Source organism: Balaenoptera ricei, chromosome 16 (assembly GCF_028023285.1).
Source record: "Balaenoptera ricei isolate mBalRic1 chromosome 16, mBalRic1.hap2, whole genome shotgun sequence".
Taxonomy (NCBI): domain Eukaryota; kingdom Metazoa; phylum Chordata; class Mammalia; order Artiodactyla; family Balaenopteridae; genus Balaenoptera; species Balaenoptera ricei.
The window spans coordinates 30,663,124-30,690,292 of record NC_082654.1 but is presented as its reverse complement, the minus strand read 5'-3'; the positions used below and the strand labels follow the sequence as shown (position 1 = coordinate 30,690,292).

The window sequence follows — 27,169 nt, the reverse complement described above, 5'->3', positions numbered from 1 at the left end:
CTGAATGAAGGGAAGGAGTGAGCCCTGAGAACAACGGTGGGAAAAGTATTTTAGGCGGAGGGAACAGCAAGTACAAAGGCCTCGGGTAGGACTGCGGCGAGCAAGAGAAAGAGTGGAGGAAACGGAGCCAGAAGGGCAACTGGCTCACAGCCGGAGGGGTGTGGCGGGTGACGGTAAAGACTTTGGATACAGTCTGTGGGGCTGCTGGAGGGAGTTGAACTTATGAAGTTGATTTTCCTGTACTACAGGTGAAGGGGTTGAGACCGAGAGAGGTCAAGCATCTTGCCCAAGGTCACCCAGTAGGTGAGGGGCACGTCCCAGGTTTGTACAGACTGACTCCCACGGGACACTGCCAGGATGCAGGACCCCAGTGCTGACATCCTAACAGCTGGCTGAGGGACAGGGTGGGACCGTCCTTCCAGAGGTCTCTCCAGTGCTTGGGCACAGGCTAAAGGAGACCCCAGTCATAAGCCAAGGGCAGGTGTGGGCTGGCTGGGGCTCCTGGAGAGCATTGCCGGTTCCTCATTGTGGGCAGGGTGGCAATGGCTGAGCGTCATGCCAGCTGGACCCAGGGAAGTGCTGACCCGACACAAATGGCTCCACACCCCACCCACTGTCGATGAATCAATCGAATCACTCAACTGAAAAATTAACTCAAACCCACAGACATCCCTCAAACCCACAGAAGGTCACTGGGAGGTGCACGCCTGGGGCTGAAGCTGGGGGGCAGTGTCACCCTTACCCCAGCTCTGGGGGCCGAGCGCCAGCCTCTCCCAGAGGAACCTTCCGGGGGGCTCCATTTGCCTGCCTCTTCTTGTCTTCCCTCTGTTGGCAAACCTTCTCTCAGGCCAAATGCTTGTGCCTTGTCTGTTCTTCCTGGATTTATTTATCAAGTTTTAATTGTACTCTTAGGATGTTCAAGTTCTGGCTGGGCCAGAGGGAGGCACAAAATAAACAATACATGGACTTTGCCCTTGAGGAACTTAGTGGCTAGGAGAGTGGAGTCAGATTCCTAGAGATATATAAGACTGCACTGGGGAGACAGGGCAGGATTTTTGTCTGTTACATTCACTGGGGCATCATCAGTGCCTAGAATAGTGCCTGGCATACGGTAGGTGCTCAGTAAATACGGACCCAATGAGTGAATACATTAGTGAGTAAATAGGGTGATGTTTAGGCTGAGCACGGAACCAACATGACTCTGGGGTATTGCTGTCAACCTCCACTGCACGAGGGAATCACCTGGAGAGCTTTCCAATCTGATAACTGGGTCCCACCTCCAGAGGTTCAGACTGGACTGGACTGGGACGCTCCTTGGGAACTGGGCGCGTTAAAGCTCCTCAGGAGGTTCTAGTGTGCAGCCTGGGCTGAGCACCGCTGCTCGAGGATTCACGATGAAACGCTCTAAGAGCGTGGGAGGGCTGCTGCTTCGAGACACCTGACGGTCGGGTCCCAACCCAGGTGCTCTGTGTTCAGTGAGTAGGAAGAGTCTGTCCCCTTCCTCTGGCATCGTGCCCGCTGAGCCCACATTAAACACTTCCTTCCACAGTTCTCCCCATTTCTGCGTCCCTCCGGCATCTTCCCGGGCACTCGCTCCTTCCACAGCCATCCCTTGCTGCTCCCCTCCTGACCTTGCCCCACATTAAAGGTTGATCAGCCCATCAATTAATTGTGTCCTAATCCAATCTTGGCTTGGTTGGAGAGAGGGCAGTAAATCCAGCTGGGTAATCATGCCCTGATATTTGTGTAGGGATAATTACTATCTCTCAGGCCTCACTTGGTGGCAAGATGAGATGAAAACCCATAAAACACCACTTGGGGCTGTGGCTCATTGTTTCTCGGCTGCACAAAGCTGGCTGTCAGCCAGTCAGCTCCGCCTGCCCCTGCCCCTGGCACCAGCCCCAACCCCTTCCCTTGCCATTCATGCAAATGGCAGGGCTCAACAGCAGGGGCAGTCTGGGGCTGGATCCTGGCTTGGGCTCAGCAACCAGCAGGGGCAACATTATGGGCCCAGGGTAAAGCCAGTGTGTGTGTGTGTGTGTGTGTGTGTGTGTGTCTATGGGAGCAGGGAAGGTGGTCCCCATAGCCAGGCGATCACCTGCCTCCAGGAAGTTGGGAGGGTCCAGAATGGTGAATTCACAGGTCTGAACCACAGGGTGTTGTTCAGACCAACCCGAGAGGGCTGCTGCCATCTGGAAGAGTGCAGTGCATGTCCAACCTGGCCCCAAAGGGACACTGGGCCCTGCATCCTTCAGGAGGAAGCCATGGCCTGGGACTTCCCTGTAGATGTTATGGCCCCATGGGAGCAGACTTCCACCTGCAGCCCCAAGAACACAGTCCCCCAGCTCATGAAACACTGAGCACCAACCATGAGCCTGGCTCTCTACTAGGCCCCGGGGGCATCAGGTTGAGTAAGGCCATAGAGTGTGCTGATTAAAAGGATGGATCTGGAGTCAAACGCTTGGGTTTGAATCCTGGGACTTACAAGTTGTGTGGCCTTGGGCAAGTCATATGACCTCATTGTGCCTCAGTTTCCTCAACTATAAAGTGGGCCACACCAGTACCTACCTAACTGAGCTCCTGTGAGACTTAAATGAGGTGATTAATACAAAGTGCTGAGATCCTGGCCCGGCACACAGTCGGTGCTACTTAAGTAGTCGTTGTTGTCATTACTGTTGCTGCTGTGTAGCCTTCCGGCCATCCGTTTCTCTCAGCCGTTCCTCGGTGTGTAGGACCTCGCTACTCAAAGTGCGGTCCCTGCACAGGCAGCAGCACCACAGCCTGAGAGCCTGTTAGCAGTGAGGGACCTCAGTGCCTAGCCAGGCCTGCTGGGTCAGAATCCGCATTTACACAAGAGCCGAAGTGACTGGGATGGCGCTCTGGGCTAGGACAGGCCCCAGATCTGTCTCCCACCAAGTTGTATCCCCAGCACCTAGCGCCTCTGGTCTGGCATGCCGTAGGTGCTCTGCAGGAATGCGGGGTGAAAAAATGAGCTCAGCTGAAAGCTATGGGGGCCTTTGAAGGATTTCAAAGCATTTTAGAAAGTTCCCTGGAAGCAGCACGGACGGCTATGCCAGGGAGTCGTCTGCGGGCTATGGGCGTGAGAAGTGCTGAGTGGTTGAGCCACCAGGAGTGGGGGAGAAGGGAGGAGGGGTCAGTTAGGAGGACCGGGCTGCCGCTCGGACTGGGAGGCGAGGAGGACGTAAAGTCCGAGGGAGGGGGGACAGGTCTTCTGCTCAAGGCCTCCCTCTCCAGGGGCTGGGAGGTGAGAAACAGCTTCATGCATAAGAGAAGAACGGGTCCTCCTGGGGCTGTCTCTGTTGGGACGGAGTGAGGTCCTGGGGAAGCTGGTGACAGTAACCTAGTGCTGGGAGGAAGAAGGTGGGGGCCGGGGGAGGCCCGAGGCCCCCAGCCCTTACCGGAGAAGGCATTATTGGTGTTGAGGAAGTAGATCTCCTCGCGGCCATCCCCGTCGATGTCGCAGGCTGTGACCCCGATGGCGTTGCCCTGCCGGTCCCGCAGCGCATAGTAGGGGGAGCTGCGCTCGTCCACCGCGATGTTCACCAGCCGCTTCTGGGCCCGGTCGTACTTCAGAACCAGGTTGGGGCCATTGTACCTGGAGGAGGAAGGGGGAGGGGACGTTGGGGGGAGCAGCTGGGCCCACCTGGCTCTATCCGACCAGAGCAGTGGGCTCAGAGTCTTCCCGGACAGGTCTATGTGGGGACAAATCAGCCCCAGAACGTTCCTGGGGAACCGCTGTCTTCCTGGGGAACCCTTGGCAGCCTTGCCTTGGGGTCCCCGGGTGTTTGACGAGTGTCCCTGAATCAGATGTGGACCGAAGCAAAGTGAGAGTCAACAGGTCCCACGTGGGATGCAAATAAGGAGCAGGGTGGTGGAGGGGAGTGGGCAGTCAGTGATAAGCCCCTTACCATAGGCTTTGCTGAAATAAACGCCCTGACATTAATCTTGCCCATTTCAATGTAAAAGGCACTTTCATATTTACGATCTCATTAATTTAAATTTAACAACAATCAAGTGAGGTAGGCATGGGAGTCTGCATTATTAACCCATTTTGCAGATGAGGCAACTGATGAACTTCATCAGGGAAAGTGAGGCTCAGAGAGGTTGAGTGCCCTTCTCAAGGTAACGCAGCTAGTAAGCGTCAGGTGCTGGAACTCAAACCCAGGCCCTCTCTGCTAACCCAAGGGCCCTGGAGTGAATTCTGGAAGCACAGAAGGCTTTGTCACTGAGGTTTGGAATGACTCTCTCTTGACAGAAAGTCTCAGCATTTAAACAGCGGGATGAAACTGGCATCCCAGACAGGAGATTACAAATGCATCTAAAGTCATCAGGTGGACCTGCTGGATCGCTTTGTCCGAGGCACTGGAAGGAAAAGATTAAAGAGCCCCTCAGTCCTCATCTCTCTCTCGTCTGACTCTCCTGCAACCATGCGACCTCCCTGATGCGTGCTCTTGCCTCAGGGACTTCGCACTTGCTGTTCCCTCTGCCCAGGATGCTTTTCCTCCAGGTACCCACATGGCTGTCTCCCTCCTTCACGTCCTTCAGGTCCTCATGCAATCTTCCCTTCTCTGAGAGGCCTTCCTGCCCACATTCCTGAAACCTGCAACCACCGTCACCCCGTACCCTTGCCCCTCACCCCGTACCCTTGCCCCTCACCCCTGCTCTCTCTCCCACGGCTTTTACCACCGGTTGACCGTTCTCTAGCTTCCTATTTAGCTCTTCCTTCTCTGTCTGATCCTGCTAGAATGTCAGCTCCACAAAGGCAGAACTTTTTGTCTGTTTTGTCCCCCAGGACCTAGCACAATGCCTGGCACACAATAGGTGCTCAGTAAATCCTTGCTGACTGATTGAATGAGTGGATCCTCAGAGCCCATGTCTGAGTCATAAGGGCTTAGGTGTCCTGTGGTTGATTTCTTCCCATTGCCTTTCCATGTGGAGAAAGTGGTGTGTCCAAGGTCACCCCCAGGCAGCACAGCCAGGAATGTCTGGACTCCTCCCTCCTCCTGGAACACCTGTCAGGCTCTCCAAAGGAACCTGGCCAACCCCCATCCATTAGTCCCCGGGCTACTGCCTTTGTTTGAACCTGAGCGTGTACATCCCGAGTGAAGTTCAGCTGCCAGCCTCTGGACGGTCCCCAGCCGAAAACACTGTGGGGAGGGAGGAAAGAACTCTCCAAGGTCTTTGAGAGAAATCACTTCGTGCTTTCCTGAAACAGAACCAGTTTGGCCCTTTGTCACCAAGATGCAGAGCCAGTGAAGTTTGGGGGATGCTGAGTGACTGGCCGTGTGCCTTCTGGCATCCACAGTGTGCGAAAGGGGAGACGGAGCTTACTGGGGGCTGAGTCAGCACTCGGTAATGGGAGGTTGCGCCTTAGACACCTTGACGAAGAGTGTCTGAGGGCTGTGCGTCGAGGGCACGGCATGGCCTATGGGACGTGTCTGGGCAGCAGAGACGGAACACTTGGGTTCCAGCACCGTCAGCAGCTGGCTCCAGCCCCCAGGGACAGGAAGTGCCTTGTGGGCGCTAAATACTAGGCCTCAAAGCCTCCAGGTCTTCCGTTTACTACCATTACTGCTCCTCACAAGACAGTACAGTTCTGCGGCGCTAGGCCTTGCTAAAAGCACTTTCCCATGCATTGCCTCACCTGAGCCCTAGTAATCCCAGAAAGAAGGTAGAGAAGGCATTTTTCTAGAAAAGGAAACAGAGGGTCAGAGAGGCAAAGTGAGCTGTCCTAGGTTACACAGCTCGTACATGGCCGCACTAGGCTTCTAACTGTCTTCGGGTCCAACCCTGTGCTCTTTCCACACTGCCTATGATGCCAACACTCTTTGTCCTCTGCATTTTTTTTTCTGGTGGCCTCTCCCAAAGCAGCGACGTGGGAAATGCCCAAGAACTTCATGTAAAGTGGAGATAATAACCCTACATTTCTATCGCACTTTACAGTTTATAAAACACTTTCTCAGCCTTGATTTCATTTGCTTCTCTGCAGGTCTTGACTCTTCCAGAGGTTAGTTTTGTGACCTTAGGCTGGTCAGTTCCCTTCTCTAGGTTCTGAGTTTCTCCTCTGCAAAACGAGAGTTGGACTAAGTCAGAGGGTCACAAAATGTGTGGACAAATGCGGTCTTGGGGACGGGCTTCTGGGCCCTCTCCTCTCAGTTTCATCCAGAGCATTTCTATGTTGATGCATTTTATTTTACGCATCACATTCTATAAAATGTTGTTTAAACAAGGGATTCCAGAGCCAGCGTTTAAAAGGCTGGACTAGGAGCTGTGTGAGAGCACTTCTCGGTGTAATGCTCTTGAAACAGGGCCTTGAGTCTAACCCACCTCAGGAGATGGACAGAGCGGGCGTGGCCCCCCTCCGGGCTATGGCTGAGGAGCCGCCACATGAAGTCCAGCACTGACACCCCTCCTTCGCACCCCCTGTCCCTTGGGTCTCCCCCAAGGAGAATGTCTTTACCACCCCCAATGGGGGGAGAGGCCATGGCCTCTGCACCTATTGGAGGCCAGTCCTTTCACCCTGAATGGGGGGTGATGGGCGTGCACACAAGGTCCCTGCTCCCATGGTGGTGGCCCTGGGGGAGTGGATGGCCCTGGACCATCTCTTGTTTGAAGGACTTGGGGGTACTGGTTCCAGGGTACTCCCTAAGGGGTAGAGGGGTAGGGGTACTAGGCTGGCTCCCATCCTCCGTCTGTTACAGAATGAGCACGTGCCGCAGAGTCCTCCCAAGCCTACATGGCAGCCTGGGATGAATCCTGACACTCTGTCCCCTTGTGTCCCCCCCCCCCACCCCCCGCCAGGGACTACAGACACAAAGCCAGACCAAGGGCTCCTAGGTAGGGGTCCCAGCAACACGGGGGCGCAAGGCTGGGAGGTGGGGCACGGAGTTGCCACTCCTTCCCCCGACCCAGGCTGCCCTTGGCTGGGTCTGCTGCACTGATATCCCAGCCTCTCACAATCTCCCCCCAGGACAGCCAGCCTTATCCCCTCCCCCTCTTCTCCATGGGGCTGACGCTTCAGCTGGTTCCATACCATCCCGCCCCTCCCTACCACCCCGCCCTACACTCCTCGCACAAAGCCTGCCCCAGCTGCCTGGGCTAGATGTGATCTTCTCTTCCCTGGACACCCACAGCGTTTTGCACCTTGCTTATTACCACAAGGCAGAGTTGTTTGTGTTCCAACATCACTTCCCCTCATTAAAACATATGCTTCTTGAGCCGAGGAAGCATGTGGATACATCTCTGTGTTTGCTGTGCCTAGAGCCATGCTTGGCAGAGAGAAGATGCCCAGCAAGTGTCTGTCATAAAAGTGAGTGAGTGAGCAATAACGGAAAATAATCATGGGTGGCATTCACAGAGCAGTCACCACGTGCCAAGCACCCTTCTAGGTACTTTACACCCACTACTTCATTTCATCCTCATGACAATCCTAGGATTTTACAGATGTGGAGACAGGTTCAGAGTTAGCCACAGTCCCACCACGGTCCTTCTGGGGTGTCAGTTCCCACAAGTCGGGGGAGATGGATGTGAGGGACGTGGGATTTCACGTTTCCTCTCTCTGACACCTGCCCGAGATTGTTGGGCACTTCTAGAAATTCAGGAGGCTTTGAAGCTCAATTAAACAGGCTTAGGAAGTGGGACAGGGTCCTGTGTTCTTGAAAAGCAGCTGTGACTTTATAATATCAAAGGCTGGTCCAGCAGGCACAAGTGATTGGCTCAGTGGAAATTTAAGAATCTGCTTGCGAGACACCAGCGGGGCACAACCCATCCTTGTGTGAGTGCCGTCCAATTTTCACGCTGGTCCACTGCTGTCGACAGGGAGGGGCCTTGGGGTCAGGCCAAGAAGAGCAGCCTGGGCGTGGGGTCCTGGGCCTGCCACTTCCTGGCTCTGACCTTGAGCTTGTCACTCAATTCCTCTAAGCTTCAGCTTCCTCAACTATAACTCTGTGAGGGTAAGAGACAGTGTGTGTGATAACACTTGGTAAACTGTGAAGAGGCACACAATTATAAGTTCTCATCATTATTTAAAAAAGAAAGCCGAGGAACAATCTCTCACTCTCTAGAGTGATCACTTCGAGTTTCCAAACACGCACTAATATTTCTCATCCCCAAACATCCCACCCATGATCTCTCATCTTCTGCTGGGATATTTCTTCATTCCCCTTTGTCACTAAACTCAAAGAGTTGTCTTCACAAGTGCTCTCCACTTTCTTACTGACAATTTGCCCCACCCCCAATCCACATTCCACCCCCAGCTCCAGCAAAGCTGCCCTTGTTATGGCCATTGGTGGCTTTCATGAGGCCACAAATAGGGATGCCTTTCTGTCCCATCTCCTGGGGACTCTCAGCTGTATCTGGCACAGCGGCCTGGCTCTCGGCCACTTGCCTCTTATAACACTGCTCTCTTGGCTCTGAGGATGCCATCCTCCTCTGGTTTTCCTTCTTTCTCTCTGGTTCCCCCTCGTTTTCCTCTGTGTAGGCACTTCCTCCTCTCTCTGCCTCTTAATGTTGGAGTCCCCAGGCCTGGTCCAGGACCCCCTTCGCCTCTCTCCATCCCCTTTCACTAGGGGATAATATCCATCCCCATGACTGACAACTCCCAAATTTATATCTCCAACCCAAATCCCCAGTCCAACCTCAGACTCATATATCCGACTGCCTACCTGACATCTCCCCCTGCACGCGCCACAGTCACCTCCGATGGAATGTGACCAAAATGGAACTATTGATCGCTCCTCCCCCCTCCTCCCTGCAATGGGCATCCAAATACCAAAGCCAGAAAGCTGGTGTCAGCCTTGGTTCTCCCACTCCCTTGACTTCACATCTAATTCATCAGTCAATCCCGTCATTTCTACCTCTTAAAATATTTCAAATCCTTTCTCTTCTTTCCTCCTCCACTGCCACCATCTCCGGAGAGCCTCCTTTTTCTGCGTCCCCACTTCCCCCACCAGTTGAAATCCCCCGCACCATAGCCAGAGTCATCTTTTTAACACATAAATCAGATCAGCCATTCTCCTGCCTAAAACCCTGTGGTGGTTTCCCATTATGTTGGAATGAAACCCAGACCCTTTATCACGCCTGGCCTGGGAGCCTATTCGGTTTGCTGCCTGCCTTGCTGACCTCATAAAGCCACACCACCTCCCTTTCAGCTCCTAAAGGTCCAGCAGGCAGGTCCCAGCCCTCTGACCAGAACACCCTCCCTCCACCTCTCTCCTGGGCCGGCTTCATCTCATCCTTTAGGTCTCACCTTGAAAGGCATCTCGGAGAGACCTTCTCCTCCTCCATATTCCAGTAATGGCATCCTCTGTCCTACTCTGGTTTGGTTACCTATGTATTGCCCATCTCTCCCAGGAAACCATAAGCTTCAGGAGGGCAGGGACTGTGTCTGCTGTGTTCACCTCTGTCTCCCCATCACCTAGGGCGTAACAAGCACTCAATAAATACTTGTAGAGCGAACGAAAGAGAAGGAGCCTCTGGGAGGTACCAGATCATCACTGGGTGGCCGAGTAAAGTCAACTGAGCCACCAGTCTCTTGCTTGGTCTTTGATCCTCTACTTTCATTAGTCCCCAAGATATGTACAAACATGGTAATGACACCAGGAGGAGGCCAGGAGCTGGTGTCCTGAGTAAGGGTGAGAGAGAGTAACAAGGTATTATAGATAAAGACAGAGGACCAACCTTTTTCTCTGTTGAGAATTGTTGACCTATGTGAAAAAAAATCATTTAAGCAGTTACATAAAGGGGAAGCCAGATGAAGGGATGTAATGATTATTGGGTACCTACTATATATTAGATACTGTGCTATGTAGTTTACACATGATATCTCACTGTACATAAATAGAAACTTTTCTGAAATTTGAAAAATATACTACTTTGAAAACTAAGAATAGGGAACTTTTTTCATTAAAAAGGAAAATAATGAAAAATATATAGCTATTCAACATTATAATCAGGGGAGAGATGCAGGGAGACGAGACAGATGCACGTATAAATCCGAATGCAAGAGAGAGACACACAAGAATATAGAAAAATGGAAACTGAGGGGCAGTGAAGCCCTGAGCATAGAGAGAAAAACACTGTAAACACAGATAAAGAGATTGGCCTGTAGAGACACTGGGACACATAGAAGGGAAGATACACAGACCCAGAGAGAAAAATAGAGAGATCCCCGGAAAGATACAAAGTCATGGAAATATCAACAGAGCTCTGAGATATTATCATAGAGAAACAACTCATCTTATGGCCTTTCTGGGCATTTCCTTCAAAGGTTTTTAAAGATGTGTGGCATTTTCAGGACTACAGGCGTAAGGGGCTATTTTATTCTTGGTCACTTCAATACCCTTATTTTATAGATGAAGAAGGGAATTTCAGAGAAGAGTGACTTTCTGAAAGTCAAACAGCTAATCATTAGACAAAATATATATTGAAAGACAAACTGATCCCTTAGTCTAAAGCAGGGATCAGCAAAACCAAGACCTTTGGGCCAAGTCTGGCCTGCTGCCTATATTTGTAAATAAAGTTTTATTGGAACACAGACCTGCTCATTCATTTACATGTTTTCTGTGGTTGCTTTTCTTGTACAACAGAGCTAAGTAATTGCAACACAGACTGTATGGCCCAAAAGTTGAGAATATTTACCATTTGGTTCTTCACAGAAAAAGAGTTTAAAGGCTTGTCAGCCTTATATTATGGGTATATTACAGGTTCTAAGTCATCGTTATCATAACAGAGCACAAAATTAAAATAAGCTTTAGTAAAAATTAATTTGAGCTCAGTACTTGGGAATACACAGTTTTCTGAAACAAGTATTTAGGGAGAGTATAAGTTGAATGGAAGAAAGGTGTTAGGTCTTAGAATAGAGATTGTGAGGCAAAATAATCTGCAGGGAAAAAAAGAGACTGAGAAGAGTTAAGTAAGATGAGAACAGTGTTCTGTACATGGGGTTTATCTAAGGTTAAGAAATGAGGGGGCTTCCCTGGTGGTGCAGTGGTTGAGAATCCACCTGCCAATGCAGGGGACACGGGCTCGAGCCCTGGTCTGGGAGGATCCCACATGCCGCGGAGCAACTAGGCCTGTGAGCCATAACTACTAAGCCTGCGCTCTAGAGCCCGCGAGCCACAAGTACTGAGCCTGCGCATCTGGAGCCTGTGCTCCGCAACAAGAGAGGCCGCGATAGTGAGAGGCCCGCACACCGCGATGAAGAGTGGCCCCCGCTCGCCGCAACTAGAGAAAGCCCTCGCACAGAAACGAAGACCCAACACAGCCAAAAATAAAAATAAATAAATAAATTAATTAAAAAAAAAAAAAAAAAGAAATGAGCATGTGCCCTCTGAGTGAATGAAGTGGTTATAGGGATATGGTAGCTGATCTCCAGAGATGGCTGCCATCATTTTCTTTCCTCTTTGTATGGACGTGTTACTCCACCCATGAAGAGGTGGAATCCATTTTGCCTCCCTTGACTCAGGGCTGGCATTGTGACTTGACTCGGTTGGCAGAATGTGGGCCAGTTCTGGGCCTAGCCTTAAAGAGGCCTACCAGCTTCCATGTTGTCTCTGGGGGAAGCCAGTCACCATGTAAGAAGTTCAGCCACCTTGAGACCACCATGCTCAGAGGAAGCCCAATCTAGCCCCAGGGAGAGGCCATGTGGAAGAGCACCGAGGCACCAGATAAATGAGCAAAGACTTCGTGGGCCTTCCAGCCCAGCCAAGCTGACAACAGAGTGCAGCTGAGTGAGTGACACCAGCTGATGTCACATGGAGTAGAACACCCCTCCACCCCTGCCAGCTGACCCTGCCCAAATTCCCGAATCACAGAACTGTGAGAAAGGGTAACTTGTTTTTAACTAGCTACATTTTTGGACAAGAAAGTAGATAACGATGACCTATCATTTCAGACCTAAGGGGAAGAAGAATTTCTCTCTGGAAAATAGGAAAAAACATTACTCAGTAATCAGTAGAATTCTCTAAGATAGCCTTTTGATTCACAGTAGGCAGGTCTCCCCAAGGGAGGCCTGGATCTGTTGGGTTGACACATGGATCTCAGAATATCTGAGGGTCTGTGCATAGCCTAAGGGTGGAAGGGTAATGAGAAATACAAGGATTCCAGAAACCCCTGTTTTTCTACTCCTCCTCTGAATTCTTCTTTACTTTCTAGCCACATCTGTTTCCCATTTTGAAAGCACAACCTTGAACATGGATCATTTCTTTGGAACTGTGTGTAATGCTCTTTTTTCCTTTTTACGCATTTAATTCTTTGAAAGCCATTGAAGTTAAATAGGACCAGAAAACATATGGGAAGGCATCCCAACAGGAGACTCACAGATTGTATCCTAGAAGAGGACATATACAGAGGCCAGGCGCTAGTTTAAAGGAAAGAAGACTTTGTTAATGGGAGGTTTCTAGCTATGATGAGAAATCTGGGGCTGGGGATTTTACAGGGGAGTGAATTGGATAAGTCTGGAAAGGGCATCCCAGAAAACAAACAAACGAACAAAAACATTTGATCCTGAGCTAGGAGCTAACCAGGGTGGAAAAGACCCCACAAATGCAGTGCAAAGAATAAGAAGGTAACTTTAAGCTGAAGGATAAAAACCCTTTGTCCTAAGGGATGGATGGTTTTTCAAGAAAGGGATGTTTGGCACTGAAAGGTCAGAATAATCTGCAGTGATGAGTGTCTCTGTTCTGTAAAAATTCCACGCAGACTGATTGATTTATGCCTTGTTCTAAAAAAGATCTGTGCTCAGCATGTGCTCTGTGCCCTTGGAATTTCTTATATTTTGATGAGCATGGAGGCAACCAGAAGGCAGAGACTACTGTTTGCAGCTCTAGCCCCTCCATACCTAGGATGATGCCAGGAAAAGACAGGTCCTCAAGTCATGGTGTTCATGTTGATGGTGATGATGATGGTGAAGACCATGACTCCATCCCTCAAGGCATGTTTATCTCAAGAAAAGAGGAAGACAGGGAGGCAGGAATTGCATAAACTATCAAAGGAGGGATTCAGGTGACAGATGGAGGCTGGGTTAATCAGGATTCTTTGGTTGCAAGTGGCAAACACTCCACATGAACTAATTGAAGAAAGTATTGGTTCAGGTGTCCAACCTGCCAGAAGATCAAGGGAACAGTGAGGCCTTGGGGTGCCTGGAGCCAGGGTTCTGATCAGGAGGTCATCAGGACTTCCTCTCCCCTCTTCTCTGTTGGCCTCATCGTCTCACACCATCCTTCTTCACAAGGCCTGACCTGTGTACACTCTCAGCCTCACACCTCAGCCTCAGCACAGAGTGGAGAGGCTTGCTTTCCTCAGTTCCGATGTGAAAAACCCCAGGAAAGGGCCCTGATTAGCCCAGTTTTGGTCACACGTCCATCCTGAGAGCCAGGAGCTGGAGCCTACGGTTGACAGCCTTCAACTAGGACCAATGCTCATGAGAGCAGCATCTCAGGAGCCATGTCTTTGCAGGAAGAGAAGGGTCAGGAAGGAAGAGCAGTGTGTCTCTACAGAGACAGTCACTCATCTAGGTCTGTACTGCTGGAGACAGACTTGCCAGGGCCTACTGATGGAAGGCAGAGATTCCCTGGCACCACCGAGTCCCTGTGTCCTCCAGATACATCTCAAGGTCCCGCCACTCCCCTCCAGGAGCCCCAGAAAGAGGCATACACAGAAAGTGGAACGACGGTTTGACTCAGTATGTTCTGGAAACGGGTCCGGCTCTTGGCCTCCTCCTCAGGCCTCTGTTCCACGCAGCACTGCTGGCGGTGCAGGACAGGGAGGGCACTGAGCCTTGGCAGTGACAGCCCAGCGTGGGGCGTGGTGGGACACAAGGGGAGCGATGGCCCAAATCTGTGATCAACTTGTGGGTTCAGGCAGATCCTGTTTAACTGCTGGGTCACAAAATACTTCAAACATCTACTCAAACTTTCTCTCCTTAATGCTCTAATTACCTAGAAGCTTTTAGATAAAAAGCTGTTGGTCTTTGTCTCTCTTTTGGTTAAGAAGATGGGCCAATCTAGGGGCAGAATGGTGGGGTAAATAGCCTACAGATGTTTCACTCTTCTTTAAGAGTAGAAAAGATAAACCAGTCATTCTCCAATGAGTTCATTCCCCCTTCTGGGATCCTATTTCCAGATTGGGCATATTGCATGGCACACGGTGGAATTCTCTGCTTAGAGAGACTCCAACTTAATATGGCAAATAAGGAGTGGTCCCAACCCCAAGCTTTCAGAGGAGCACAGATCACTTCCGCTGGGATAGTCTTCATAAAGAAGGTTCATTTGATCTAGAACTTTAAGAATGTATAGGATTTTAATAGAAGATATATGAGTTAGACATTTACAAAAGAAACAGTGTGAGCTACGAAGCAGATCAGAGAAAAGAAAAATATGGTTAGGGAATAGAGGGTAGACTATTCTACCCTCTACTCTGTGGATGACACAGAGTTGTGTGTTGGACAATTGTGAAAAAGAGTAGAAGCAAACTGGAAAGTACATGGCAGTGAAGATAGTGGAGATGTGACATGTAAGCCACGAGTTTAGGTTTTATCTGGTAGGAAATGGGGAGCCGCTGAAGGATTCTGAACAGGGGGGTCCCATTACATCAAAGTAGCGATTTGAAGAGCGCTGTCTGGTGGCTGTGTGCGTGAAGGATGGGTCAGGGGAGAGAGCTGTAACAATAGTGCAGACGATGGAAATTCCCCTGAATTATGCCAAAAACTTCTTCTGAGCTAACTTGAGCGGGTTCCTGTTCCTTGCACACGAACGACTCCTAAGACAGAGCAGGGTCAAGAAGGCACAGAAATGGGGAAAGTGAGGCTTGAAAAGAGAGGCATGGCCAACAGTGTTAAATGCTCTCAAGAGGTCAAAAAGGCCAGGGATTGGAGCTGGAAAGTGGATTTGGCAATTTGGAAGCTCCTGAGCTTCAAGGAAGCTGTTCATTACAGAGGAGAGAGGAGATAGACTGAGGGCCTAGGATGCAGACAGCTCACTGAAGATGGAAGGGCTCAGGAAGGCCTAGGATATTGGCCAGAACACAGGGTGAAGGGACGGTATCACCAATCTCTGAGACCTGTGCATATCTGTGGGCAAGAGGAAGAGACCCAGGAGGGCAGTGGATTTACAGGGACATGGGCAAGAAGCGTAGCAGGTGGAGGGGAACAGTCTAAGTACCAGCAGATGGGTTAGGCCTGGAATTCAGAGTAGACAGAGGAAGCCTGGAAGGGTAAGAAGACAGGATGGGGTGGAAGAGAGCGACTAGAGAGTTGATGCCCAGAGACCTCGGTCTGCTCATGGGTGAGTAAGAGGTGAGGTCCTTAGGTGAGGAGCCAGAACACGGCCATTTTCCACAGTAAATGGGGCAGGCAGGGTGAGCCACCTCAGAGGGTGAAGTCGAACAACTTGAGGGGTGGTGAGAGGCAGAGGGCAGGCGCAGGACAGGATCTGTCTCTGAGGTTGCAGAGAAGACACACACAGCACCAGCAGTGGAGCAATCACAGCAGGGAGGTCGGGACAGGGTGCCAGGAGCTGGTCTGGCGAGAGGCACAGGCAGAGGTGGGGTACAGGTCGGGCTGGCTCGGGGTGGGGGCAGGTGAGGGCAGGCATTCGGAGTTCTGAATCCGGAATGGGGACTGCCTGCCTCCAGCCCTTTGGAGTGGCTGGGAACAGGAAGTGGGAGCATCTTCTCTTGGGAGTGAGGTGGGTTCTGTGTGGGCAACACGGGACAGCAGAAAGCACACTGGACCTGAAGTTAGAACAGAAAGGCTGAGAGGCAGTACAGCTCGGTGGTGAGAAGCTTGGACCACAAGCCAGACTGCCCGAGGGCAGGTCCCTGCTTGCAACTCTCCAGCTGTGTGGGCGTCCTTGAACCAGTCACCCAGCCGGTCCAGGCCTCAGCTTCCTGATACCAGCTCCCCTGCCCTGGGTTGTGCCGAGGACGAAGATAAAGCCTGTAAAGTAGTCAACACAGTGCTGAGTGTGGAGCAAATGCTCAATAAACCCTAGTTAGTAAGTCTGTCTTCTCCCATCTACACTTAGTGCCTGACACATAATGGGAACTCCATAAATATTTTTGAAAGAATGAATTATTATGATTATTACCTCTGTAGCCTTGAGCATAGAAGACTGTGAGCTCCAAGGAGCTCTAGACTGTATTTTATACTTCTAGCCTCCATCACAGTGTTTGATAAAGGAACCTGCTTACATACATTCCCAAGGATTCAGTTTCCTCATCTATAAAGCGGGGCTAATAATATTTGCCCTACCTCAAGGTCAGATGAGAGAAAATGTGTAAACTATGACACAGCTGCAGGTTTTGCATGTGCACGTGCACACACATGCACACACACACATGCACAGATGCACGCGCACACACACGCTCACACATGCACGCACACACGCGCACACGATATATGGCTGTTGTCTGCGGCAGAGACAGCCTCCTGAGCCCCCCAGGAGCCCTCGTTCTTCTACCCTGCTCGACAGGAGCTGAACGATAGACCCATTGAGCCGCAGGAACGCCCTGTGAAATGGAGGTGACAGGAATTTGCTAAGGGTCTGGTCAGAGACAGCTATGGTTTTCTCCAGCAGGGAGGAAGTCCGGAGCTGGGCGCTGGACTGGATGTGAGGTGTGCAGGAGGCTGCTCTCAGTCAGCCTGGCCTGATGCCCGGGTTGGACAAGCAAGCAGACATAGGTCACCAGACACAGGTCACAGGCCCTGGTGAGGGCAGAGGACAGACAGGTCTTGGCTGATGAAAGGCAGGGCTGTCATGTGAAGACAAGGACCAGTGGGCTCCTGTTGGTCACAGCTCATGGGGGGATGGAGACGGCCATCTTCAACTTAGAAAAGGCCTGTCCTTCTAGCCCAGGGCTCTGTCCACCCAGAGTCCTGGTCCAGACTCTAGCTGGGTGCAGGCCCCTTTTCGTGATGACGAGCTTCCCCCGTGACAACTATTGCGAATACAAGTCACTGCTGGAGCCCCGCACCCATGCCCGACAGGGTACAGGGGCCATACACATCGTCCCCACTTTGCCTGCTGGGATCTCCACTTGCTCTCTCCGGACCCTGTGGATGGTGTCGTTCTGCTCTCTGGTCACCATTCCCTACGCACCTGGCTGTCCCCTCCCTGCGGTAAAATCAAGTTCCTTCCAGTTTTCCCTCATGCTGCAGCTAATGGAGGCATGCTTGGTTGTGCCTTGAGAAATAACGGTTGGAGGAAGCAGCAAAAGTCTTCCAGTTGCTATGGAGTGTTAACTGATGAATTAAACTCTTCATTTTGATTTGAAGGAAATAGTCCTAGAAGGGACTCTTGCTTTAAAAACATATAAAGCTGCCAATTATGAAAGGCATTCGTTCAGAGGGGTCTTTGTTGCCATGATGGCTTGAATTCCCTTAGCCATGCATTAACACTAATCAGAATCTGGCTGTTGGAGCGAGTGTGCATTAAAGCTCTAGGGACAGAAAATGTTGTGTGTTAAGTATTAGTGAGAAAGTATCCAATGTACCTAGATATTTATTCTTTAAAGTGCTTGTAGGGCTTCCCTGGTGGCACAGTGGTTGAGAATCTGCCTGCTAATGCAGGGGACATGGGTTCGAGCCCTGGTCTGGGAGGATCCCACATGCCGCGGAGCAACTGGGCCCGTGAGCCACAACTGCTGAGTCTGTGCGTCTGGAGCCTGTGCTCTGCAACGGGAGAGGCCGCGATGGTGAAGAGGCCCGCGCACCGCGATGAGGAGTGGCCCCCACTTCCCGCAACTGGAGAGAGAGCCCTCGCACAGAGACGAGGACCCAACACAGCCAAAAATAAATATATATATAAAAAAAAAAAAGATTACTATAAAGTGCTTGTAGTATAGAAATCACCTACCTGACTAGCAACTCAAGATAAACAGTTATTTTAATTACAAATGAAAGGTACATGACTATAATCTAAGGTCTTAGGTAATGCAGACATTTTACGTTTGAACAGTCCATCTAGATTAAAGACCTTGCAGGAACTGGTACCTCCGGATTGCAGAGGACCAGCAGGTAGAGAGATCCTTGCTACTCTAAGTGGCGGTGGGGATGGATGGCACCAGCAACGTTTGGGAGTGTGTTAAAAATGCAAAATCTTGGGCCTCAGATCTCGGAGTCATAATCTGCATTTTAATAAGATGCCACAGTGATTCATGTGCACATTAAAGTCTGAGAAGGGCGAGTCTGGATCAGTATTTCTCAGAGAGTAGCCTGTAGACCATTTACCTTGGAGATACCTGAAGAGCTTGTTAAAAATGCAAATTCCTGAGCCCAGGGATCAGCATTTCAAACAAACTCCCGGGTGGTTTTTATGTTCACCAAACTGTGAGACCCAGCCCCAGTCCTTTCAGTCTCCTCAAGATCCAGGAAGGACCAGTTGACACACGGTGCTCTGAGTCCAGTACGAAAGGATCTGGATGGACGTGATCTCTGCCATCTAGGGGTTTATAACAACATCGCTCCAGGTGAACAGGTAGAGAACAAGCTATGGTGTGAATACCTAGAAGCATTATATTATTGACGGATTCACAATCCGTTCGAGTCTCCCAACCACACTGGTGGATGGACATCCTCCCTGAGGGTGAAGAATAACAGACAGGTTGTCCTCACCCTTCCTAGTTCTTCTCCTGGAACTGACTCGACTCCCACTCCAAGGGACCATTCCTTCTTTTGAGCTACCAAGCAGAGGCCAGCCCAGGGCTCAGCTACTTGAACATCCCACTCAGAGCAGATAGGAAACTGGCGATTCATTTCATTAGCCTTTTCCTATAAACCCTCCCCTCTCCCCCTCACGCCCACCACCCCTTCCCAGGACCAGCAGGGTGCAGACCTCTACAGCTCTGCCCACATTGTTCCCCACACACAGGTCAGGAAAGGGTCAGATCAAGCCTAGGAATCTGCCAGCACTCAGCCCTTGGGGATGGCGTGAGCTTTCTTCTTCTCCTTTTGATGTCTGCATTTGGTTCCTTCAGAAAGGAAGAGACACGACCATAACACTCTGTTTTAGAGATAAGAGAAAACCAGCCAGCATCTTTTGAAATTCAATGTACAAGTGGAGATGGGGCAACGTGTGATGGGAGCCTGGCTGGGGGTCTCTCTTGACTCAGAGCTTCAATAAATGGCAAAGAGCCTGGCCCTCAATAGCAGTCCTTTAGTGGAACAGTATCTGGCTTGGGCTAACCTGGCCCAGATCCCAGGACTCAAAACACAGAACCTCATGGTCTCGTGGGGTGCGTGTGCGGTTGCCTAGTGCTTTCTGGTTTACTTACACATATGACTTAATCCTCTCAGCGATCCGGTGGGGGTTATTATTTATCTCTTCTCCCCTTTAAATGCAAAACTAAGGTCAGGGGTTAGTCATGTGCCCATCACACCGCTGGAAAGTGGCAGGGCTGGGTCTTGAATTTGCTTCCTTTGATTCCAAATTCTAGTTTCTTTTTACCCCACCATAAGGCCTTATTTTTCTTCTATTCATGAACCAACATATTATTTTGACTAGACCAGGGATTCCTTTTGGCTAAGCTCTCTCCAAATTATACCAGTGAGTGCAGAACTAGCACGTGATAGTCCCTCAGCAGGTGCGGCGGCCAAAGAAGAGTTACTGCTTCTTTCCTTCGTGGCTCTGGCGAATTCTCAAAGGTGGAGGTGAAAAATCAGTGCCAGATGGTTCTCACGGAGAAGTCTCCACGGCCTGGCTGCTGAGGAACCACCAGGGGAGGAATGTCTCTGCAGCTGAGGAACATGGCACGACCCGGCCGGACCCCAGACCACACAAGCCCCGCATGGCAGCACAGACCTGACCTGGCTCAGCTCCACATTCAATGTTCAAGACTGACAGTCGAGTGAAACGAGGGAGGAGGTGCTGTAGTGAGAGCTGCATCGAGGAGGCATGACTACTCGTCCTGAGAGCCCCCTCCGGGCCCGGATGTGGATGGTGAGGAGGCTCAAGGGTGACAGCACAAATAAGGCTCCTGTCTGCACAATCACTGGACTCAACAGATAGATGCAGATTTGTCAGAAATGACAATCTGGGTATTACAAATACCCGATTGAACGTTGTGATTGTCAGGGATAAGGTTCAGGAGGAGAGTGGATACCTGAGCAGGAATGTACAGTGACAGGGAGATTCCACCCTTGGAAAGGTCTTGTTGGAGCTGAGAGGACTCCCGCCTGCTTGCCCGTGTCCAGGAGTGAGGTGTGCGCGCGCCTTTGACGTCTTATTCCAAGGATTCCAGCACGTGCCCTCCGCGTCTGCCTCTGTGTGAGATAATCCCCGTGTACGGAGTGTGCGCTGGGGCCGAGTGGGGGGCAATGAGCCCCTGTATTAGTTTCCTATGGCTGCTGTAACAAACATTACCACAGCCTGGGTGGCTTAAAACAGAAATGGATTCTCTCACAGTTCTGGAGTCCAGATACCCCAAATCAAGGTATGGGCAGGACTGCATCTCTTCAAGTTCCAGGAGAGAATCTCTTTCTTGCCTCTTGCAGCTTCTTGCAGCAGTAGGTGTTGCTTGGCTTCGGGCCGCCTCCCTGTAACCTCTGCCTCAGTGGTCACATTACAGCCTCCTCTTTTAAGCCCCACCTGTGCCTCTTTCTTTTAAGGCAATGTGTGATTGCATTTAGGGCCCACCTGGATGACCCAGGACACGCTCTTCTCAAAATCTTTAACTTAATCCCATATTTTCCCATATAAGGTAATGTTCACAAGATCCAGGCATTAGGCCATGGGTGCATCTTTTGGGGGGTCACCAATCAACCTGCTACAGCCCCCTCTGAATTAACTCTAATTTTCCCATAAGACGTACCAGTTAGGATAATACCAATAGTAGCCGGAGGGCGGGGGGCTACTAGATGCTTCATAGGCATTAGCTCATATACTCTTCCCCACAACTCTGGAAGGTCAATACTTGTATTCTCCAACGCAGAGAAGAACCAGAAGCTCTGAAGCCCACACTCCTTCAGCTTCACCAGAGCTTTTTGGTTTGTGTCCTGTGGGGCCTGAAGGTCCTCAAGGATCTCGGGGAAAAGAAAAGCGGACGATGAGAAGGGCTCTGGGCCCCGAACCCTCTTCGACCACAGCAGCCCCACTTTGGTCTGATTTAGATGTTTGGAGACTGCAGAAGATTTCTCTTTGCTCCAAAGGGTTAGGCTTAGAAAATAAAGTTTGCAAGCCACAGCTCTGCATTTCACTGCCTGGCATTGTTTGGGCATCGTCCCAGGTTCAGGAGCCCCACCTTTGGAGGCAGACACACCTGGGCTCTGTGTCTTTGGGCAAGTTACCTAACATCTCTGAATATCGTGTTTCTCATCTGTGCAGTGGAAATAGTAACACTGTCTACCTCAAAGAGCTGGTGTGAGAACTGAACGAGCTTACAGCGCACCTATAATGCTTAAAAAGTGCTCAATAAAGAAGAGCTATTATTTTCACTGTTATCGTCATTGGCTTGTGCATTTCTCTACTGATCAGTTCCCTTGATATTCAATCTGGGAACTCTTGAAAGTGAAAATGTTTCTCCAGAATAGGTGGGTTTCCCCTCACTAGAGCTTCTAGAGGAGAGGGGTGGCGTCAGCCCGGGACAATGACATGCAATGTCACTCTTCCTGGCTCACATATTAGGACGCTGTCATCCACACTTATGTCTAAAGGGTCTGAGTTCCAGTCGTGGTGATGAATTCAAGGTGCAGCCATTGCCTCAGACAGGAGTCCCTGAAGAGGCTCTAATGATGAAACTCGCAAAAGCTGGGCCCTGGAGGGAGGGGTGGGACTTTCTTGACATCTTTGATAATCACAAAGGTTTATTTGCTGATGTCTGTGGGGTTCTAGGTGACCTTGTAGTAAGCAGCTGCTGCCTCAGTGACCAAGCACAACTCCTTGTAAGGTATGATGTAAGTGGCAAAGGGAAGCTTACCTGCCTCTGCTAAGGGCTTACGATTACATTTGCTTCCATTTGAATGAAACACGTGAGTTTCAGGAAGCAGGCTGACTGACACCAACCTCTTCAATATATTCCAAAACAGCTGCTTTTTTAAAAAAATTAATTTATTTATTTTTGGCTGCGTTGGGTCTTCGTTGCTGTGCGCGGGCTTCAGTAGTTGTGGCTCGCGGGCTCTAGAACACAGGCTCAGTAGTTGTGGCGCACGGGCTTAGTTGCTCCACGGCATGTGGGATCTTCCCAGACCGGGGCTCGAACCCGTGTCCCCTGCATTGGCAGACGGATTCTTAACCACTGTGCCACCAGGGAAGTCCCCAAAACAGGTGCTTTAAGCACAGGTTCCGATGGAATTTTAGAATGTGTCATAATGAGAACTTAGCATTTATTGACTGCTTACTGCCTGCCAGGCACTGGGCTAAGGACGTTATCTGAACGTTCTCATGTTCCCTCCCAGTGAACCAATTATCCCTTTTCACAGATGAGGCCCAGGAGGTCATGTGGCTCCCCAAAGGTCACTGAGTTGTGCAGTGGTGGTGCTCGGTGCAGACTTGGTCTGCGTGAGCCTCTGGAGGCTGTGCTCTCGATCCCGCCCATGACCACCCTCTAGGACCAGCGCTCTAGAGAAAGGATTCGCACTGCCTGTTCTTTTGCATCTTCATTTTGGACAGAATCTTCCCCTGATCATTAAATGTTATATTTAGTAATAGTGGTAATTAAGCAAAACAAACAAAAAAAACACTGCCACCATCAACAAAACCCAAACTAAGAAAAATTTTGCTTTTGGGTCAGATTTTCCTCTAAATCACAGAAATCTACAGCTATTGGTTCACAAAAGGAATGAGCACTAACACAGATCTTGACTGTTCCTCTTAAGGCACAGTGGTGTGCCAGGGTGACAGACATGCCCTCAGATGGAGGTGACAGGGCAGGGAGAACTTTCTGGAAAGTGCACTGTGAGAGGCAGAACACTCATTTTAAGAGAAGAGGTATGGCTCTGGGGCGGAGTAGGAAATGCTCCAAAAAGACGTTGGGGCAAGGGTGTGTCTGGCATTGGTGGGCTCTCTACAGGGGCCAATGGTAGATTTTTTTAGAACGCGGCGAGAGGTAACAGAATTGAGGGGTAGGGAGAGAGGGAGTGAGTGATAATCAAAAGAGTATGTTTTCTCTGGGCCCTGGGAAGGCGGCCTTGTTTCTAACAGCATCAGCAATGTCAGTCAACAGCAGAAGCAGCCGCTGATATTCATTGAATGCTTACAATGAGTAATGTGCACTTTTGCCAAATGATCTCATTTAATCCTCACAACAACTCTATAAGGTAGGAAGCATTATTACCCCTATTTTACGGATGAGGAAACTAAGGCTCAGCAAGGTTAAACAACTTGCCCGAAATTGCACAGCTGGAAAGTAGCAGAAGCCAATTCAAACCCAGGCCTGTGGGATCCTAGAGCTCATGTTCTTACATAGCCTTCTGCTTGCCTTTCACCTGGCTGGTCCCCTGCACTCAGAAGGTGGTACCTTTTTGAAGCAGTGGGGCTGTCTCCCTGCATTGGTTGTAGCTATTGCATTAGAGTGCGATGAACTGTTCACACCCTTGAAGTTGGGTTTAAAGTGTGTGAAGAGTTAAAGACACATTAGTGCGGTGATGGGGAGGATGGGGGAGGGGCTTAGAAACCAGAAGTGGCAATGACATTTGTTCACAGGTATTATAGCCTCTCACCACTTCCCGTGTCAAGCAGCAGAAGTGGGTTTGAATTTGGGTGCACTGGGGCAGGTCCTATGAGCCCTCCTGCTTCCCGTCCCTGTACCACCTCCAGGGCCGCATGCGGGAAGTCCCTTCCTTCTTTGCCTCCTCTAACTCCTGAGAGGGTCCTGATGCAGCCATAGCAGACAAAGGGTGGGGGGCACTGGAAACAGGACACTCATAAAAAAGGTAATTCCATGCTGAACCTCTGGCTCCCTCAGCCCAGGGCACCTTAGGTGAAGGATGCAGTTTAAAGTCAGAGAACTGGGCATTCCACGCCTTCTCAGGCTGGAGGAGAGGACGGACATATCACATCCCAGGTGGCAAAAGAAAAGGGACAATTTCTTCTCTTTCAAAGATATTTCAGTGCATTTAATAGAGATAGTAGCAGGGGACGTTAGAAATTTCTTACCCTTTTAAGAAAGTGGTGATCTCTTGCTGCCCTAATCCATACCCCAAACCACACTTGGAGAGCTAGAGCATGTCCTTTTCTGGTTTTTTTAATGAATAAATTTTACTTTTTAGACCAGTTGTAGACTCACAGCAAAACTGAGCGGAAGGCAGAGAGAGTTCCCATGTGCCCCCTGATCCCACACACATATAACCTCCTCCACAATCAACATGCCTCACTGCGGTGGCGCATTTGTTACAAGCGACGAACCCACATTGACACATCATTATCACCCAAAGTCCATGGTTTACGTCTTGGTTGTATATTTTGTGGGTTTGGAGCATGTCCTTTTTCTTATCTGATAGGAACAGGGAGGGATGACGGGCTCGTGGCCATGTGGTGGGGTGAAGCTGCAGCCAACGTCAGCCCCTAACCCTTGGTTACTCTCACACCCATACCTTCTTCACCAGAAAATACAATCAACTGGTCTTCCTGGGGCAGATAACAAGAAAGAGGGGTGGAGAGAGTCCACAGGAATGAAACTAACAGGAATACATGTCATGGGCCTGAAAAAGTAGGAATCACCCCTTACCCCTGTTGCTTCAAGGTGAGCCGTTCAGTGATTCATTCTCACCCCAGAAGACACTGAGATGAGCCTGGGAGACTGTCTGGAAATCCAAGAACAGCAGGACTCTCCGTGAAAGTCTCAGGGCCTGTGTCAGAGGGAGTGTAAAAGAGCATCACGCTATTCTGTGATTCCAAAGGCAAGCGAATCTTTGGAGTTAGACCTGGTTCAAGTTCTGGATCTGTGAGTTACCACAGATAACTATAAATGTAGAATTGCTACAAAAATTCTATGATGTAATGAGAATCAAGCCTGTGGATCAGGGTTCCCCAAGTCCACCCCACGTTCACTGATTCTGCAGGAGGATTCTCAGAACTCAGCATATAGTACTCACGGCTACAATTTATTAGAGTGAAGGGGTAAAAAGCGAAACAAGCAGAGGGAAAAGATACACGCGTGAAGTCTGGAAGAACAAGCTTCCAGGAGTCCCCTCCCAGTAGATTCACACAGAATGCGCCTAATTTCCCCAGCAACAGTTTGTGACAACCTGTGTGAAGTGTTATCTGCTAGGGAAGCTCCTTAGAGACTCAGCACCCAGGGTTTGTACTGGGAGCTGGTCAAATAGGCACCCTCTGCTCAGACATACCAAAAATCCATACTCCCAGAAGGAAAGCAGGTATTCGGCATAAACCACAGTCTAGGCATGGTAAGTCCTGGGGGTAGTGGTAACTCTCCCCAGGTCCAAGTTCCCATATGCCAGCCAAAGGCCAACCTTGCAAGTGGGGTTTTCTAAGGATAACAGGCTTAGGCCCACTATGTTAACTCTTTTCTGCACAGCCTGCTTTGTCGTTTGGCACATAGTGGACGTTCCATACATTGCAGCTATCATTACCAGCAGTGTCACGTTTTTTCTACCTTTCTCTACAGGAAGGAGAGCTCATCATACCATCACTAGTGTCCTCCAAGTCAAACCAGGTACCCACTTGGAAAATGAAACACACGTGTGCACACAAGTGCACACACACACACACACACACACAATCTATACGTGCAAGTGTGTTTCTAAGATAAAGCAACTCCTTGCATAATAAACCTTTTCCTCTTCAAATGTCGAATCATAATTCTTTCATCTCTGGTCTTAGTTGCCATTTACAGTTCTGATTAGTACGCTTTCCGTTTCTTCAGCCGAGTCATTGATAAGAAAGAGGTTCATCAAGGTAGGACCCGGGACACAGCCCCAGTCAGTCTACTTAAAGCCTCCCTTCAGGTTTTGGAATCAACTTTCAGGACCGTGATCCTGCTAAGAGAATGATCATCTGGCTCATGGGTCAACATATTAGTTACAATAATACGTGGGGGGACTGTTAACTGCTTCACTAAAATGAAACTAAGCTATGTCCATAGCATCCTGCCAATCCACCAGCCAAATGCCTCCTTGCAAGGAAGCAAGGTTAGTTGTGTATGGATTATTCTTAGGCAGCCAGTGCTAGCTCCTGGAGATCACACACGGTGTCCTAAAAGTATATAAGCTATTTGTTCCAACTTATTGTTGGTTAGTTGACAGGCACTCTTTTTTCCCCGTTTGAGACAATTTGCCTCTTCTCTTCTCCAACTGAACCATTCTTCCAGCATCACCATGTATCCTTAAGAGCACAGCTGCTGGTTCCCAGTGCCTGGGATGTGCCTTGTCTTGGGATTTAATTTCAGTTGTGCACCTCACCTGCCTAGGCTGCATTCCCTTAGTAGATTATTGGTTCTACCAGTCCAAGTTTGAAGATGCCTCAGGGAATGGAAGTCAGCAGAAGTCGTAAATTCTGCTTTCTATCACTTGTAACACTGTATTCCACCCCACCCCCTACCTACTCCAACAACCTGTTCTTTTTCTCATCTTTTGTTACTTCTAACAAGAGATACCAATACTTCACTCCAGGACATCAATGATTGGGAAAAAACCCACCCCAATTACAGGGGATTCATTATACTATTCTGTCTACTTTTGTATATGTTTTCACTTCTTCAATATAAGTTTTTTCAAAAACCAATGAAAATAATTTCAATGATGTTAGAAAACATATCAGTCTGGATCTTGGGTCAGAGGGAAAGGAGAGGGGGGGGAATGTGTTCATGGAGTAGACCACGTCGATGTCGGATCTTGGGGAAATTATTAACTTCTCTAAGGCCTCCCAATCCTAAACCAAAAGCCAATATACACTCTCTTCTCGTTCTTCCTCCCCTTAGGGTGGTGGTGGCTAAGGAAGAGAATTCTGACTCCACTTAAGCATAAACACCCCAATGCTCACATGCATTGATCTCATGCCTTTGTCTACAATAAGCACCTACCCCAGGCTTGCGTCTAATTTGAATGGTAACCGGTTAATTTCCATATGTATTTATTGCTGGTGTCTGCCCTTTTTGGTGGTGTCTGTTTTAGAACACAAGATCCCAGAAGACAGTTTCTATGTCTTTAACTCTCTTCGGAAGGCTCTGGAACCTCACTGTGCTCAGGAACCAAACAGAT

The 27,169-nt window shown here is 49.8% G+C and overlaps 1 protein-coding gene across 2 annotated transcripts in view; it reads right to left on the bottom strand.

Moving 5' to 3' along the window:
- CRTAC1 (cartilage acidic protein 1) overlaps window positions 1-27,169 on the bottom strand; it is a 148,019-nt gene that overhangs the window by 60,758 nt on the left and 60,092 nt on the right. For both annotated transcript variants that reach the window (XM_059900413.1, XM_059900414.1), the window contains exon 3: window positions 3,420-3,616. In XM_059900413.1, the coding sequence (XP_059756396.1) occupies window positions 3,420-3,616 (197 nt within the window). The remainder of the gene's footprint in view (window positions 1-3,419; window positions 3,617-27,169) is intronic.